At 46.9% G+C, this 18,881-nt stretch overlaps 1 protein-coding gene across 3 annotated transcripts in view; it reads left to right on the top strand.

Annotated features, from left to right (window-relative positions):
• The window catches only part of LOC119388282 (proteoglycan 4), a 287,761-nt gene that overhangs the window by 131,008 nt on the left and 137,872 nt on the right, over window positions 1-18,881 (top strand). For all 3 annotated transcript variants that reach the window (XM_037655967.2, XM_037655963.2, XM_037655964.2), the window contains exon 7: window positions 1,952-1,974. In XM_037655967.2, the coding sequence (XP_037511895.1) occupies window positions 1,952-1,974 (23 nt within the window). The remainder of the gene's footprint in view (window positions 1-1,951; window positions 1,975-18,881) is intronic.

Raw genomic sequence — 18,881 nt, 5'->3', positions numbered from 1 at the left:
AAGTTTCCCTAGATATATACACCGCCAAGGGGCACGCGCAGGTGCACTGCACGTACGTTACAGTCACAGTTACAGTTGTTATGTTTATACTTGTCCGTTATGACGGAGAACGCAAGTATGTTTCACGAGCCCGTGTGTATGTGTAGAAGGGTTTCTTGACAGTTCTTGAACAAGGTCATCATCACCATGACCAGTGATCACCCCCAGCTGGACCGGACTTAATAGGATCCGTTCATGATCGCGGCTATGAGGAGTCTAAGTATAGGGAAGGGCGAGGTATAGTGCAGCTGGTGGAAATCCTGGATGCCTCTTACGATGAAATGATCTATGGTGCCTCTTGTCGTGGACGTGGCAGTGAGGTCTTTTGATGCCCTCTCCACATCCAATCCGTCTTTGACGCACTATAAGGACCAAGCGTTGTTGGGTCTTGATAAATCAATGTTGAAGTCACCGGTAGTGATGAGAGGCCTGGTTCTCTCAGCAGATTTATTGTAGGAAGCATAGACGCCAGTTTTTGCTTAATCCACGTGGTCCACGTTGCGGACCACGTGGATGAGTAGATGGGAGGTGAGCGTCCTCGAGGGGTCTTCTGTCTTCAGTTTCCTCACTTTCCTTGCGTCCACTGCGGTGGTGTAGCAGTTAAGGTGCTCGGCTGCAGACCTGAAGGTCACGGGTTCGATCCCGGCCGTGGTGGTCGCATTTAGTTGAAGGCAAAATGCTAGATGCCGGTGTTCTGTGCGATCTCAGTACAAGTTAAAGAATACCCGATGGTCAAAATTTCCGGAAGTCTTTGCTATGGCGTCTCTCATATCATATCATGGTTCTCAGACATAAAACCCCAACAGTTATTGTGATTATCACTTTCCTTGCGTGACAAAGTGTGTGTTCGCGGTTACTGTGTTGGTTGAGACTCTGTATCACCTGTGGCACATACCCGCATAACATTAACTCTGGTTTACGGGTATGTGCCACACGTGACTGAGAGAAAGGGTTTCATGATGTACGCGATAGGTATTTTGCGTTATTCATGTCATGAACAGTGAATCGCGTTCGTCATACACTGATCCCCTGCTGTGCCAATTTTGGTATATTACAAGTTATGGAGACGACCAGGAGAGCGTCGAGACGTAGGCAGCTGGATAGATAGATAGATACGTAGATAGAAACGGCCAAAGTGCCTGAGGTTCGCTAAGAAATGCTTCGCATTTAAAAGGTATACATGTACTGCTCGAAGTGATCCTAAATTCCATTTTGTCTGGTCCAAACCTGCTCCAAAACACATTTCCTTCTGCTCCGAATTTGCTCCAAAACAGCCTTTTTCCTGCTTCAAAAATTGCTTCAAATCCTGAAGTGGCTGGACCACCACTGTCTGTGGCATTGTCAAGCTATCGAGAGAGCTTTTACTGTGGGCTCCTCAGCTATCATGCATTGTTTTATGCCAAAATAAAACAGAAGATTGAAAATTGAAATTGAATTGAATTTGAGTGTCCCTGAGGTGATGTAATTTTGTCCTTGTCTTTCTTTAAATCAGTCAGTGCATAATGGAATGAATGGAAAATGCAAATTAAGTTTTAAGATAAGCAGCTCTGTGACAGTTGCATGCACAGGTAGGTACCTCTGCTTGAGCTATAGGTTACTGCTCTGAGCTGTGGTTTCCTTGCTCCAAATGGAAACTTTTGAGATCCGAAAGTATAGAGTTCTGCTCCAAACTCATTTTTTTTCTGTTAGAGAAGTTTGCAAAATGGCAAAAGCCATTTCCATAGTCGTGTTGCCAGTTTAACACGCACAAGCTCACGACAGAGATTGCCGCAACCAGTGACCGTCACAGGGCAGTACCTTGTGATGTGTCATATTGATGTGCAAGACCAGCAATATTTTATGTTGGGCCGTGTACCAGACCCTATTTGGCCTCAAGGCAATATGCTTACTGTCGCTCTTTTCCACCATGCAGGTCCAAGTCACAGGAAAACCGAGGCAAGTGGGCCGTTTTTTGACACCTCTGTCATTTCTTTTCTGGGCACCTCTGGCTCTCATGGATCAAATGACCTGAGGCAACACTTGCCTGCTCAAAAGGTGCACGTTAAGTGTGCATAAACACTGATGTAAAGTGCATACAAGTGCTCACTGAAATTGTATGGAAGTCATTGTAGCATGAAGGAACAGAGGCGAGAAAGAGGGGGATACAACTTTATTAAAAAGAAATTTCAGGTATTTGGAGCTGGCCGCTTGTCTGCGGTGACCTCTGTGCCCATGCAATGAGGACAGGATACCATGTCGTCCCATCTAGGACCATAGGCGGAGAGTACCGGAGGTGGGAGGTTCGCCTCCCTCCTCCCCCCGGACTGCTTAATGGGGGTCAGAGACCACCCCCCCCCCCCCCTGGCGCCGGCCTGGGATATTTTTAAGAACTTGGCTTCGGTCCCCAACCATTCACAACGGACTTTTGGCTGTCCTGTCTGGCAGCTAATTCACAGGGGGCTGTTTATGCCCACTTTTCATTCCAGGCTTTTAAAATTCAGATCATGGTCCATTGACAAGTCAAACATTCACTAGAAAATGCCCCTCAAACGGATTTGTATGTGTAGAATGCGTTGTGTTGATGAACAACTGAAGTGACCATTTAAGCTATGACAAGTCAAAAAGTCTTGAACCACATAGCGACTGGTTTTCTGAACACAGAAATGCTAATGAGAATACAAAGCAATCCGACAGAGTCAGGCAGTGAATGGTTTTGCACACACGTGCTCGCCAATAATAAAAAGCGTAATTCCTTGGTCCTCTACAAATGGGTACCCTTCGACATGCCTGCCTATAAAAGTGCCAAGGAAAGACGGTATGCATTTTTTATTTATCAGCAAACGGTTTTACTACCAGATTGGATTGAAGAGCAGCTCAAATACTCATACAGAAAACAACATTTGGCAGAAAAAGTTGTAAACCAGCTTTGCACAAGGTGTAGTGGTAGCAAATGGTATTTGCTACCTTCTGAGAATTATTTTTGGCCATCTTAAATTGAATTCAGTGGCATAGGTAAAGCTTCCTGTGCCGGCCTACCCTCTTCTGTTTGGTGCGTGTTTTAACAAAAGTATAGCATGTCAATAAATCTCACGCACTGTGGGAATCGGTCTTATGCGATGTAGTCAGTGAGTAGCAGCCTATGTGGCCTGTTTTGCTTTGAGCCAAGCATTATGAGGTGGATCGATGTCTATTTGTAAATTGAAAAATAAATCTGGAGTCTCTTAGGTGCCGACACTAGAGACTAGTGTCGGCACCTAAGAGACTAAAGTTCTATTAAATCTTTAATCTGGAAGTCGATTTCTCGCTCTCTTTATATATACCGGCTGTTGCAGCTAACTTGGACCAAGATGAAAAAAAAAAACCATGCGCTCTAGGGAAGTTCTACCTGTTCTATATTAGTGGTAGTCAAGTGTACATACAACCTGTACTTTTTTCATGACTAAGTACTAATTAATTATTTAGCTTTAATTATCAAATTTTTTATTCTTTCTTGAATCGTTAAAATATGAACTTTATGTTGTGTTGTTAATATGAACTTTATGTTGTACTTCACCTCAAATAACCTCAGAATCAAGCATTTTTTGCTGAAATCTGCCTAGTTGTTCTTTCAAAAAAAAAAAAAAAAACAAAAAAAAACCACGAGAAACACTCCAAATATGAAATAGACGCGCTCTCGAGCAGCACTACTCCAGCTCTTCCAAGCATTCTTTAGTTGATACATGGCTGCATTCGTTCATCACCGCATTGTACAGGGCTTCACGCTTGATGATGGACACGTCAGCAGTGTGTTTTGACGCGTGTTCATCAAATAGCGGGAAGCCCTGTACAATGAACGAACGCAGCCATGTGTCAATCAAAGAATACTTGGAAGCAGTTGAGTAGCGGCGCGCGAGCATGCGTCTATTTCATATTTGGGATGTTTCGCGTGCTTTTGTTTTATTGGCTAGTTAAAGTTAAATAATTAATTAGCGCTTAGTCATGAAAAAAATGCAGGTTGTATGTACATGCGACTACCGCTAATATACAACAGGTAGAATTTTCCTAGAGTGCATGGATTAAAAAAAATCTTGCTCTAAGTTAGCTGGGACAGCCGGTATATATAAAGAGAGAAAGAAACGGACTTCCAAATTAAAGGTTTAGTATTATTTTAGTCTCTTAGGTGTTGACACTGAGATACCATTTTGAAGGTCTCTAGTGGGAGACTACACGTTTATTTTTCAATTTACACATAGACATCAATCATGTTTTTTTAAAAGAATCTTCGTCCAAGTTAGCTGGGACAGCCGGTGTGTGTGTGTGTGTATTATATATATATATATATATATATATAGATATAAGGCTTAAATACGGAAGAGTAACTTCGGTTGCCGCAAGGTTATAAGTATAAAAGTATATGCGCCTTCATAAAAACAACTGTTTATTTTGTCTACGTTTCGACGGGAGCCCCGTCTTCTTCAGGACATAACTGAAGAAGACGGGGCTCCCGTCGAAACGTAGACAAAATAAACAGTTGTTTTTATGAAGGCGCATATACTTTTATACTTATATATATATATATATATACACACACACACACACTGTATATATGTATATATATATGAGAGGTAGCACTTCAAGAAGTCTTCGTCTACTTAGCATGTTGGTCAGTGTCTGACCTTGATAAAGGTCCAGCTGTGACTGAAACTTAGCTAAATAGACACAGTCTTCTTGAAGTGCACCTCTCATACTTATACTTCTACGGCAACCAAAGGCAACCACTTCTTCAACTACATACATACATGCATTCATGCATGCATGCATGCATACATACATACATACATACATACACACATACATGCATACATACATACATACATACATACATACATACATACATACATACATACATACATACATACATACATACATCAGTGTTGTACACGTTCCTCTAAAACAGGAACGAAAGCTCGTTCCTTCCCAATCCTGGAACGAGTTCCCGTTACAAGTTCCTCTAGTGTGAAAGGAACTCGTTCCAGTTATATTTCGAAAATCGGAATGTGTTGTTACATTTACGTTACATTTGAATTTTTAATAAAATTTAGTGCTGGGTAACCCTGAGGTGAAATAATGTGAGCAATTTAAAGGTAACATTGAGCTACATATAGTTTACAAATTTGACATCACTGGCAATAGGTTATATATAGATAAAATAAATCTAAAGAAACGCTCCCAGATGAATTCTTTAGAGACCACCGGCCATACTACAGATATGTCTAACTGCAACTTTCATGCTGTTCTATTACAAGTGCAACACATGGGGCATTTTCCACGTCACTCTTCTTCAATTGTGCCATCAGAGTACTGCGCTTCACATATTCAAATAGAAATTCCAACACATGCACCAATATAAATAAGTTTCTTGCACAGGAAACCACATCGAAAAGAACAATACATAGGCGTTTAATGAGTGCTGATTCAATATCGCAGTGTGAGTAGAAAATAATGTCCAGGATACATCTTCGCAACGTAGTAAAGTTTCTTGTTCGCACTCATCTCGATGTTGGTATCCGACTGAGGAACCTGTTTTATGGCAATAGCAATTGTATGGACAGTATCGACAGGTTTTTGCCATCGCCGTCATGTCCCGTCAGAAGTCCAAATTGATGTGATCCCCCCGCGCATCGTATGTTCTACCGCGAGTAAAAGCAAGCGAGCAAGGGTGATGAACACGGCCGAAGCAGAGATCAAACGAGCTGGCCCATTTTCATCGCTCGGAGAGTGCATGCGATAACATCACCCCGCTCGGGAGGCCTGCTATCGAAGCAGACAGCAAACACCCCGCTCGTCTTTAACGAGCCTGAAAAGACGCGAGGGGGGAGGGGGCGGGGGTGTCGCACGAGCAGTAACATTGAACTTTGAATCTAAGGGCGTGGTCGCGATCGCTGGTGTGCGTGCTATTCGCAATGCCCATAGACTGTCGCCGCCGCCAAGCGGAATTCAGGAGCGTCCTCTCGAGGAGGTTTAGTAGACGACAAAATGGCGGCACTACGCAGTCGCTCCCTTGTTCGGCTGTGCTAGCCTCAGTGTTAACGCGTTGGCAAGAAAGGAACACTACGACTTTGCATGTTCCCTGCATCAGTGAACAAACGGGGCCCTCCGCGACACGAGAAATCTGATTCGTTCTTGCGAGACGCGAAGTTTTCGTGAAAATACGTGGCAACTTGCGCCTTCAATGCTAGCCCAGAGTGTACACATACGATCAGCTTCGCGAGGCTTTCTGTAGCCACTAGGTTAGTTAAATGTTATCGTCTGACATTCAGTTGAAGCTCACCCTGTTTTACTTGCATATAGCATTGGTCAGTGTTTCTTGTAGTGCATGAGTCCCATAACACTGTACGCGGGAGGTTGCACGGGCTCGCGATGTGCTCTTGTATAACTGAGCGATCTCAAGTTGGCGATACAATAACATGGGGCCTCTATCCTTTGTCAGCAAAGCGCTGTTACGAATCGTGCGAGTGACGTTTCAATCATTCAAAGACGCGTCTGCTCGACGCCTTTCGTGGAGCGAACGCTTTCCATCCACGCCGTCCTTTGCCAGTGTGTTGGGTTTCATAGCCACTGCTGCGCCGCTTGTTTTTGTACGTTTGTTGATAGGTGGCAGCACACTGCAAGTGATTTGCTTGTTGACCGAGCTGAGAGTGGACATAGAAGACAGTGAAAGCACCGAGTGACAGTGACGATGAACCACCAGCTGCTAACTCACGAGGAGCGAGTTGCACTTCACGTCCCCTCGTGCGTTAATGTTCTTTCACGCTCGTAAGTCACTTTGATTGTATTTAATGTATAATATCCTCGAGCGAGATCAAAATAAAAGCATAGTTCCTCTTGTGCATTGCATGTATCACAGTTATTGTGGATATATTATGGAGCGCTGCATGCCGCCAACACGCTCGAGCTCTACCAGCGAAGCGAAATGGTTAGAGCGATGGAACGTGCAGTCACGGCCACAATCCACGCCTCTCGGCTAACTTCTTCGACGTTGCAAAAAGCATACTTGTGCATTCTTTTCGATATTCATGTTTCGATCGTGCTGATCGAACATGCGAGTGAAGTGAATTGCACACGGCTAGAGTCTCAGCATGGCTGTGACACAAGCACTATTGAATGCAATGTTAAATGCTTGTGTTCTGTTGAAGACGTAACTCCGCGTTCCCGACTGCGCAAGTAATGATGACGGCGTATTATGTTTGCAAACCATCACCACGTTACACGTGTGGTCCCGTGCAGCAGCGATGGCTCTACTCGCTGGCAGCCTACTACTGCCTCAAATCCGTCAGGCAGGCTCGGTACGTACTACCTCGGAGTGCCGTTCAGCTCATACGTCAATTCTAGTTCATGCAGTTTTATGTAGCACGCACAGGATTTCCCAAAGCATCGTTATGCATGGTAACGGAGTTGAAATATAGCCTTCCGCACCGCAGCAAATAATTAGGTGGCGAGTACTTAGCACTTTCCATGGTTTGGGAAAGTATTTTAGTCTCATATCCATTTCAGCGCAGCTCATGACTTCATCCGGTGAAAGTGGCACGGGCCGTACGTCCGCAAGTCCTATCTGTTCCTATGCTAACAAACGGGTTGACCATCCTCCTGGCACCATCTTGAAAAGCATGGCGCGCCACCTATAGTTCGTGGGCATTGCGAATCTTGACAGCCATCTCGGCAGGTGACCCTCCTACGTGCTGCGCTCTCAGCGCGAAGTGACTATGCGAACAGAGCATCTCTCCCTGGAGCGGCTGTATTCTCTTACACCAGTGTTTTGTAGTTACGCATGATCGGATATAAGACAGTTAGCTGCCAGCCTCACTTCTTATAACACTACAATTTGTTGCTATCGCATTCGTTGCTTCGCCCATGCGGTGAAACTGTGACTTTGTCTCGTCAGCACTTTGTTGGCAATGTTGAAGAGCCGTTCCATCAAGTGCTTGAGGGTACTGCTGTGTCATACACAAATAGGGACAAGCCAAGCGTGGTCGTAGGGGCGAGGGCAGGCTCAGAGGGCGCAGCAAGAATGTAACGCTGGATGTACGCATTTCGTTTATTGCATGACAGACGTTATCGTTGCGGCGGCTGTTGAACTGAACTATGATAAAAGTTATAGACCAATAGCCAAGGAGATAACTCGCATGTTCAAGTGATGCCTACCCAACGAAACCATCGAAGGCACCGGACAGGCGCCGCTGCAGCACCCGCGTCCACTGGGTTTTGGTCCTCTCCCCCACTATTCACGCAACCGGGTATCAAAAGACAGATTTCTCTATAGCTGCCCACGGCATGCAGGAGGCACCAAAGGTATGGTCGAGCCAGCCGCTAAAGACCACTTAATGAGAGAAACATTCCCAGGAACTGGGCAAAGCTTCGCAGTCAGCAGCGCACGAACATAAAACCAATAAAACGTCGGAAGAGTGCGCTGTAGGGGCAAGGGGCTCGCTGCCAAGTGGTAGAACCAAATTGAAACTTCTCCATCCCGTGGAATTTCCTTGGTTAGCACGTCGGTGCTTCACTCATTTTCTGCAGCGTCTGGCATTGTGATTGGCTCCTCTGTCCCATGCTTGTCAAAAACCAGAATCGTGACGATGATTTGAGTCGTTCGAAAAGTCCGCGGAACCACGCGCAGGCGCCTCGACTATGGTAAGTCAGCTCCCCCACTTTTCCCTATGCTGACAAGGCCACGGGGACGCGCAGCAGAACCACCCAAATATGAACCCCCCCCCCCCCCCTCCCCTGCCCCGCACACAAAAAAGCTACTTTCGAGTTGGCCGAACAAAAAAGTCACGGAAGTAAAAAATTGCGTGCCTTTTCCTGGTGGCAGCCTTACGATGAGGTTCGATGATTCTTGAATGTCAATTAAAAGTTCTCCAAGGTTTGTCTGCACTCTATAACGGCCTGTGATTGCTGTTAGACTGGCTCAGACAAAAAGAAAAAAAAATCGTCTGTTCCTCCCGCACGATGTTGGTCTTGACATCGCACGCTTCCCTGTGCCCCCGGTGGGCGCCTTAAAGTGGAAACCAGGATGCAGCATAGTCAAGTGACAGGCGAGCGTTAGATTCTTGCGCCTCACATGGTTGCCCATCCACCCTGTTCTGCATGATGTGCTGTGTGCAGGCGTCTGTTCAATGCGGAGGACGTTTACAGAAGGAACGCCGTTCCCTATGCTATTCCTATGTAAACTTAACGAGTTATCATTACAGTTTTACTGATCCTCTATGAAACGGTTGCGTTCCTCCGTTCCTCCACAAAGGAGCTAGTTCCTGGAACGTCGTTCCGTACAACACTGACACACACGCACGCACGCATGCACACATACACACATACATACATACATACATACATACATACATACATACATACATACATGCATACATACAGTAGACTCTCAGTAAATGGAGATCTCTTAAACGGAACTGCTGCTTAAATGGAACAACTAACTGATACGCAGAAGAACTGACATTTGGGTGAGTTGGATTTTGTACCCCTGTTCATTCTGCACCCCTGTTCTGCACCCCTGTTCATCTCTCAGTAAACAGAACTCCTGTTACATGGAACACATTTTCCTGGTCCCTTCAGGTTCCGTTTGACGAGTCCGCTGCGTGCGTACACACACACACGCACGTACGCACACACACAGAGTGAGAGAGAAATGTTGAAGAGCTAGCAAGTCGGGACCCCGCCCCCTCCGCGAAAATGAAAACTCTCCGCCTATGTCTAGGACTGCTGTACATGTAAAACATATTGAGTGGATTCAGCGTGATACGAGGACAGAGGTGAAGAAGGTACGCGAGCACCATGTAGACACCATGTAAACACCATGTACATGTAAACCCAAGAAATTTTACTGCATTCAATGGAAGTCAGGGCTTATTTAGTGAAGCCAGGAAGAGATGTTTAGCATTTCGTGGTGTCCTCCTGAACACTTCTTTATCTTACACGCAGCACCATATCGTTTTGCATATGGAGGGGCAAATTATACAGTGGAGTACCAGACGCCGTCTTATAAACCTAGATGATGTACAAGAACTTCTCCTCGAACTCACTCCACAAGTGCTGTGTGGACAGGAAAAACACTTATAATGGAAACCGTACAAACTTTCGTTGCTGCTCCATAAAGACCACGATGATGCTATCATCTGGTGGCCTAGCAATTATGCTGGACAGAAGTATAGCGTGCTCACATTTAAGACTTCAAACGGCCCTTAAATGAGCACTGATAGCAAATTTACTCATGTCAATATTCTTTCATCCATAAGTAGTTATTGGCCCCCTAGTAGTGATTCGTGACTCAAAATGCAACAGGGGAATGAATAACGATCTGTTATATTGATTGTCATGACCAGTATCAAGCACGTTTCAAAATGGGTGGAAAGCCAGCGCTGGCAGCATTGCCTCGCGGTCACCTCCAGAGCTGATCATGTGGATACAGAAAGAGCTGACGTGAGGCTCAGCTGACATTTTGTCTGCTAGGTGCACACATGCAGTCATGTTGTTGTCACCAGCATCACCGTCACCAGCAGTGTTGACAAGTGAAGACAACATTCTGGAAAATGGAATTTCCGTGATTCGTCACGTCACGAATAGTTCTTGCTTCAAACCTTGCAAAGGAACGATTCAGAAATGGATGCCGTTCCAAGCAGTGACGAGGACGTACCCGAGGCTGCTTGCTTGGGCCATGCTTGCTGGCACAGTCAAGTCCTGCTATAACGAAATTGACTGGACGCGCGAAAAAGCTTGTTGTCATGGAATTTCATTGCAGTGAAATTTCATGTATACATCACAAAAGTTAGGAAGATCTGATGATTAGACTCGTCCTTTGGTCCCAGCAAACGCATGCACTGTCTTTTGCATTGAACTCTTGCCAACTCAGATGTACTGGGCCGCACAAAGTGCACAAAGTATACAGAAAATGCACAAAGTATACAGAAAATGTGGAGCGCAGTGCGGGTTATACGCGAATTTTGGTTCGCGGGTTGGCTTCACGGTAATGCAAGGAAGGTGGCTTTGCGTCAATACGCAGGTATGTTTTTTCTTTCTCCTGCGATTTGTGGTCGGGGGGTGCCGGTTATGTGCAGGGGTGGGTTATACACGAGAAAATACGGTATTCAGACTATCCTCCGAGCGCACAGTGCCGTCAACAAGCGTGCCAAAGTTTTCCTAGAGGCCAAGTCAAAACTAAGTGCCGAAGCTCTGCACTATTATAGTCAGAAGCAAACGACAGGGAAGCTGAAATGCTCTGTGCCGTTTTACAACTTTATTGCCTTTAATTTTCCGCTGTGTTAGCTGCGTGCCTTTGGAGCTTATTCACTATCGATGATTGTGACGATATCGACCGCGGTTTTCTGCGCAGCTGTTGTGGAAAACGGTAGTTCTGTTTTCAATCTGTGCGTGCCGGCCGTGCGCACGCCTTTAGAAATGCATCGTTGCAATCTGTGATCGCGTCTACTGGGGTTTTGTCAGCAGCGTTGCAGCAAGCAGCATTGCTTTGAGTCTGTGTGTGTTGGATGCACGAATACTTTTGTGGTCACCCATGATTGCGTCGACATGACCACATTTGTGTTTGCAGCAGTTGCAGCAGGATGTAGTTACTCTTGGACTAGGTTCACGCTATCCGCTCGTGTGCCTTCATAACGCCGTGGCTGTCATTCACGATCACAGGGCTAGCGACGACACACAGTAGTTTTGTTTTGAGCGCTATGTCAAAAATATGGCGGGAGCTCTTGAAGAAGAATTTTACCATAGCCTGCATTCGCATCGAACCAACACTCTCTAGACTAGCTAGTCTGGAGGGTGTTGATCAAACCCGCCGGCACCATCATGGGGGATGGACGATCTGTTGCCGAGCATCTCAGTGGCAAAAAATTTACAGGGATGTGCGGTGGCAGAAAGTGCGTCTCAGATGAAGACACGGGTCTTGTGATGCAGCCACACTGTTCTGGAAGTCACGAGACAGCGAGAAATGGTCGAGTTGCTAGCGGAATTTTGTGGCAACCATAGGCAAGCTCCTTTTTCTTATGTGGTAGCACTCACGAAAACTTCGTTGAAACAGAGGTACCCAGAAAAAAAATGCCAGGCCTGCGCTGAAACCGCAGCACAGTCACAGCGAAAGCCGGAAGAGCGGCGTTTCTAGAGCCTGTTGTAAGCTCTCTTGGGGCTACTAATACAAGTACACTTGTAAGGTACCAACTACGCCATAAATGACAATTTTAGTGAAGTTGGGAAGCACCTATTAAGCCAATATTCGCCATTCTGCAGAGAAGCCAGGCACCAGCTACACGTCTGTGAGGCATTATGTGCACTTTGTTGATGCGACGACTGATGACGATGAAGAATTATGGCTCAGCCCTTTGTAATGGGTTGGAAGCTTTAAACGGCCCACCAGTTATGTAATTTGCATTGGGTGACGCCCGGTCGCTATTTCCCTCTCCCGCCATGCTGTATAACATACGTTGACGTGGGAGAGAGGGGGGGGGGGAGAACTTTATTGAGACCTCGAGGAAATGGATCATGCGCTTCTGGGCTTCCTTGGGAACCAATACAAGTGCACTTGCGAGGAACCCACTACGCTATAAATCATTGTAATTTTTGAGAAGTGGGGAAGCAGGCACTATGCCATTTTTCGTCATTCTACGGAGAGCCGTGGTACCTGCTAAACGCATGTAGGGCATTATGCGCACTTTGTTGATGCTGTGCCTGATGACGATGAAGATTTATGGCGTAGCCCTTTGTAATGGGTTGGAAGCAATCAACAACCTACTCGTGGCGCAATTCACATTGTGTGACGCCTGCTTACAGAATTCGCTTTGTGCGACGCTTGGTGCTTATTTTACTCTTCTACCACGCTATATTGCACATGTTAATGTGGTTCTTTCCCGACATGAAGCCTGTATAGGGTCTTTTGCAAAGCAGTGTCAAGCACCGGCATGGCTCAGAGGTTGAATACTGGGCTCCCACACTGAGGGCCCAGGTTCGAACCTCGTTCCATCCTATAATCTTTTTCTTATTTCGTTTTTTTTCCTATTTCGAGTGATAGTGGTTACGGACACCGGCGGCGGCGGCGGCGGACAACTACTGCGCCAAAAACGGCCGCTGAAATGATCTCATAACAGCTTTCGCTGTAAAAGCATTCGTTGTGACAAGACATTTTTCACATTGATTTCTATTGGTGGCTGACGGGGAATAAAAAATAATTCGTAGTGGTGGAAATTGCGTTGTAGCGGAGTTCGTTATAGCGGGATTCAACTGTGTGTCTCAATTAGCTATATTACAGAATTTTAGCCTGTATGGCATTTCGGTATACGCAATGGGGTTTATGGAATGTGGGGTTGCCGGATGACGAAATTGACATATTGTGACGCGTCGGACAACCACAATGCTAGATACACACGTTTCTTTGTTTTCGCCGAGTGTCCATGATGAAAATCAATTTAACTAAAGGCAACGCATTCAGAATTACGCCACTTCTGCGAATGTACATGAGCAGAGATTCAAAATACGCTAGGTTTCTGCAATAACTATTCTGTACTTGCCAGGTTCTTCTTTGCACCGCGAGATGGCCCCTCTTATCCAGCCTCTCACGGCTAAGGTAATCCAGTGTTACGCTAACGTAAGAAGGTTTACGGACAAATTAAAATTCTCTGTTAACACTATCTGTTTGTTATATGTTGGCGATGATATTGCCACGCGCGCTTCTTTCGCTATGTTTATGTAACTGGTCCGCTACGCGTATAATCACTGTTTTGCGCAAACTGCACCCGAATGTCTGGGAACCTTCCAGATTACTTCAGAATCTTCTTATAGACTTGAGCGCGCAATCGCGAACAGTTGAGTTCATTCTGGAACTAACGCGGCGACTAGCGATAAGGCTCGAATGTTCGATGCCGCATGTATAAATGCCGACACAACTTTCCGCTGAGCAGTTTATCGATGGCCGATGCTCTGCTCGCCGCCATCAGTGTGCAGTGTGTATTGCTGTAGTTTGACTTTCTTTTCCCGGCCACAAGTTCGGCCAAATAAAGAGTTTCATCTTGGACACGCTGACTGCTACCTTCGTCGACGTCCCGACCCCACGACATCTAGAGGAGGTGCTGTTTGTTCCTGTTCCGGATGCCCTCGTCAAGCTGTGAACCCAGCCCTGTTCGTGGTGAAGACACCGACACCATCATGGACAGTCGAGCCAGCTGCAGACTCCAAGGATCGCTCGGATCGTTTCGCGATCCGAGCGATCATGCCCAAGCGGTTACCCTCACCACAGCCTCAAGTGGACTCGATCGCAGATGTCGTTTGAGCAGAAATCCAGCAGTCGCTGGGCACCCTTGAACCGTCTCAGCCTCAGCCGCAAGCCATGAGCTACGCTCCCCCGCCGCGCCCACGTCAAGACACCGCATCGATGCAGTTCTGTCGCCAGAACCGCCGCCACCGCTGCACCCATCGGCACCCTACCACCCACCTGTCGGTTAGCGCTACACCCCGAGGAAGATCGACGTTTGGCGCGCCGAAGACAACCGCCTGCTCTGTTACCATGGCGGGGAAGCCACCCACACCTACCGCCACTGCCAGTGCCAACAGATGGGGCTATGTGGTTTCGCAGTCAACGTGCAGTGTCCACAGCGGGCTGAACGACCTCACACTGACTGCCTCTCAGGAGCGCAGTGGACACCCTGACAACCTTCCCGATCGCCGTCGCCAGCCTGCTACATGTCACCGCAGCGCCGCCAGTACACCGATTCTACTCTGAACCGTTCTGTAAGCCCGTATCCGGAAAACTAAGGGCAGCAACCGATGGAGGTGCGGTTGCTGTACGACAAAATACCGAAGATCCTCCGCCGCTGCCGCCACCGCCATGACAGAATACGCTGTAAGCCGAACGAGGCCATGACGTCGAAACTTCGTGGCCCGAAGAATACCTGACGACGCAACGCGGAAGTAGCGGAACAAACCGATGTAGCTGTGATCCAACGCCACGACCTAACTGCAGTGCAAAACGACGAACTAGCGACCTCAACGTTCTTATTGATGGCCACAGCATCACAGCTCTCATTGACACTGGAGCCGACTATCTGTCATCAGTGGATCGTTCGCCACGAAGTTGAAGAAAGTCAAGACCTCCTGGGAAGGCCCCAAAATTCGGACCGCTGGAGCACACCTAGTGATGCCGGCGGGAATTGGCACAGCAAGAGTCACCATTAACAACCTGATTTATCCCGTGAGCTTTGTAGTGCTACAGCTTTACTTGAGAGATGTCATCCTTGGTATGGACTTCTTAAGCTTACATGGTGCTGTCATTGACCTGAGATCCGAGTCGATAACACTATCCACAGAAAAAGCATTACCACCGCACATGCGGCTGGGAAAGCATGTCTTGAATGTGCTGGAAGACCATGTCACCCTCCCCCCTCACACCAGCGTCATCATTTCCATCGGCACTCAAAAATCAGCAAACCTGGAAGGCGTCATTGAAGGAGACCAGCACTTGTTGATCAACCGCGAGATTTGCATCGCAAGAGGAATAGCCGAGTTGCGGGGAGGGAAAGCAACAGTGATGCTCACAAATTTCAGCAACGAGTATAAGGACGTGAACAAAGGCATGAAAGTTGCCTACATCGAAGAAATTGTGGAAGCCACCAGCGCTTTCGCCCTCGCCGATTCTTCCGAGCCTACTCCGACGAACCAAGCTCCTCAACCAGCTTTCGACGTCAATCCTAGCCTTCCGCAGCATAAGCAAGAACAGCCCAAAGCCCTGCTCTTGCAATACAAGGACTGCTTTTCGTCGTCGTCAGGAATTCGGCAGACCGCAGTCGCAAAACACCGCATCACAACAGAGGAAAATGCCAGGCCGCTCCGCCAGAGCCTGTACAGAGTTTCGACGCAAGAACGCGAGGCCATGAGGAAACAAGTCGACGAAATGCTACGTGACGACATCATCCAGCCTTCCAAGAGTCCGTGGGCGTCACCCGTGGTGTTAGTGAAGGAAAAGGATGGAACCCTACGCTTCTGTGTCAGTTATCGCCGCCTGAACGAAATAACGAAGGACGTCTATCCTCTCCCACGGATAGACGACACCCTTGATCGACTTTACAACGTGAGGTACTCTTCGTCGATAGACCTTAAGACCGGCTACTGGCAAATCGAAGTCGACGAGAGAGACCGTGAGAAGACTGCCTTTATTAACCTGGTGAGCCACCGATGGCGGCGCTGCGAACAGCGTTCCGGTGACACAAAAGCGGGAATTCGGCTTTTGTCGTCTGCTAGGCTGCGGCTAGAACAGCAGCATTTCCGTTATAGTTCGCTCGTGTCTCACGGCGTTCCTCGACTACTAGCTGTATTTTCGTTTAATGAAAGTTCTTTAGATGGCTGCTAGCATTACTGGAGGTTAAGAAACGTTAACATTTAGCATATGTTCTATATACACAGAGCCATTGCGGTCGGGATCATGCACCGTGTTCGTAGCGTCACTCATTGGGCTGGATGGCGTTGAAATAGCTTGCGTGAATTGGAACGTCCCGCCAATCGAGTTAAAGAGATTCTGCGCTGCTTTGGAGCGAAGCGCGATCAATTTCACGGCATATTTGCAAAAGTTAGTGTTATCTAAACAGACTTGAACGAAAGTTCACACTCCAGTTCCAATTGTAGTCACGTACACAAAACATTTGCCGACAAAATAAAATTGATAACTTCATCGACCAGCGGGTCATTGTGGACAACTAGCAGAGATTGGGCGAGTTGGATGCACATTAAAACTTGTTACACGTACTATCGCCTCCGAATGAAATGCCAGCAGTGGTGCACGTGGTACAGTTCGCACCCTTATGATTAGAGATAGATACGCTCTTGCGGTTTGCCGCTCGTGAGCCAGATTCATGCTTTCGATTGTGCAGTGCTGCCTAATCGGGTGTGCGTGCCTGTCAATGGTGATGACAGGACGGCGCGCATTATACAGTTCCTAATGCTTGGGGAACGTGCTCCAACGTTCGTGTTTCATTTGCTACCGATAATACAGCTTGATAAACAGTAGGAAAAATTGGCGAATATATCCAGGAAGAGGAGCAAGAGAGCTCTTTCCCATCATTCTTTTGGCTGGTTATTGCTGTTCTTTACCGCGCTGTAACAAGGTTAAATATTTTACGATGAAAGCTTTGGATTCCTGATCAAACGCGGAAATGCACCATCGGAGACCCTAGTCGGTAGCGTCAACATGAGTGATGCAAAAAATCCTCTCACGATGACGTCACTCATGACGAACTCATGACATCATAGACCGCCAAAATTTGTGACGTCATAATGTCACGTCACATGATTACGTCATCACATCGCATCATCGGTTTGCATTGCCTCCGTGATCGGTGCTTCGATCACGGAGGCAATGCAAAACCAGGAGATGTATAGAAAGCTTGCAATGCCTCCGATCCTGGAGGCAGTGCAAAACCACGTGACGTCCAAAAGGCATTAGGAAGGGGGCGGGGAAGGAACAATACATCGACTGAACAAAAAGAAGATGATGGATTTCGCCTTCGAGTCGTCTTAGGCAAGTGCATAAGGGACCGTGAGAGTCTCTTTAGTACAGTGGCTGCATCATGCCCTATCAGGAGTCGACCGTTGAGAGTGAATTACACTATTTTATAGCAAATACATCTTAATACGATTTTCGATGCGAAAGCTTTGTATTTATCTGTGTTAGTATGATTACACTAATTCTGTTCAGCATGCTTTGAAATGGCCGGGAACGAGTCAGGAAATGTTGATTTATTAACGTAGGGATTAAAATGTGCTGCAAAAATAAAGAAAAGACAACTCCGCACAACCTACGATATATTTCATATCACCGTCGTGCATCCCCTTTTGACACATGCTCTCAACCTTTTTATTTCTTTTTTAAACTTCAACTACTTACTACACGCTTACACGATAGCTGCTGAAAACTTGGATTTAATCAAAAGTTGTTGCCTGTAACGACCATTTATTTGATTTGAAGGACATCACACGTCGCTTGTCACACGTTTAAAACTCCGAACAAAGGAACTGAATCAAAGGAGCAGGCTTGGCAACCGAACACGTGCAGCACGCAGTATACGTATATTGTGGTTTAACGCAGACGCTGTAGCCGAAGCCCGAATGCTGAAATTAGTCAATGAAAACGGGCTGGAAAATCATTTTGAGTGTGCCACGGCCATAGAACAGTCGCGAAAAGAAATCGTCGCCATACATGCAGATGTACATATTGATGGCTAGCAGACAACACCAGGAGCAATCGACACTGAACGTGCTCCTGACGGCAGCTTCGCTCGATTTCGCTATGGATTTTGCTTGAACATTCAGTACAAATTGTTTTATGAACTTGCCCATTCATGTTTCAATAACTCAAGCAGGTCAGACTGGCTGGTAGCGTTGAGTAGCCATCATGCCGCGAGCATGTGCGCGAAGAGCGGCTCCCGAGTCCCCTCTCTGACGTCGCACGCGAGAGGGTGCCACTCAAAGATCTCGAGGCCAATAGCATCAGACGGCCTCTTCGAGTTCAAGGTCATGCCCTTTGGTCTTTGCTCGGCACCTGCGACGTTCGAACGCGTTATGGACACCGTGCTGGCTTGATTGAAGTGGCAGACGTACCTGTGTACTTGGATGACATTGCTCTGTTTGCCTCACACTTCGACGAACATCTCCGGCGCCTTGAAGCTTTACTTCAAGCAATCAAGACCTCCGGACTCACCCTAAAGCCAGAAAAGTGCCACTTCGCGTGCGATGAACTCTTGTTCTTGGGCCATGTCATTAACAAGTCTGGAGTTTGCCCGGACCCGCGGAAAACAGCTGCCATTGCTGCCTTCCCACCGCCCACCGACAAG

The sequence above is a fragment of the Rhipicephalus sanguineus genome, chromosome 3 (assembly GCF_013339695.2).
Source record: "Rhipicephalus sanguineus isolate Rsan-2018 chromosome 3, BIME_Rsan_1.4, whole genome shotgun sequence".
NCBI lineage: Eukaryota > Metazoa > Arthropoda > Arachnida > Ixodida > Ixodidae > Rhipicephalus > Rhipicephalus sanguineus.
Note: the sequence above shows the minus strand (reverse complement) of the source record. Positions and strands in the feature narration are given on the sequence as shown.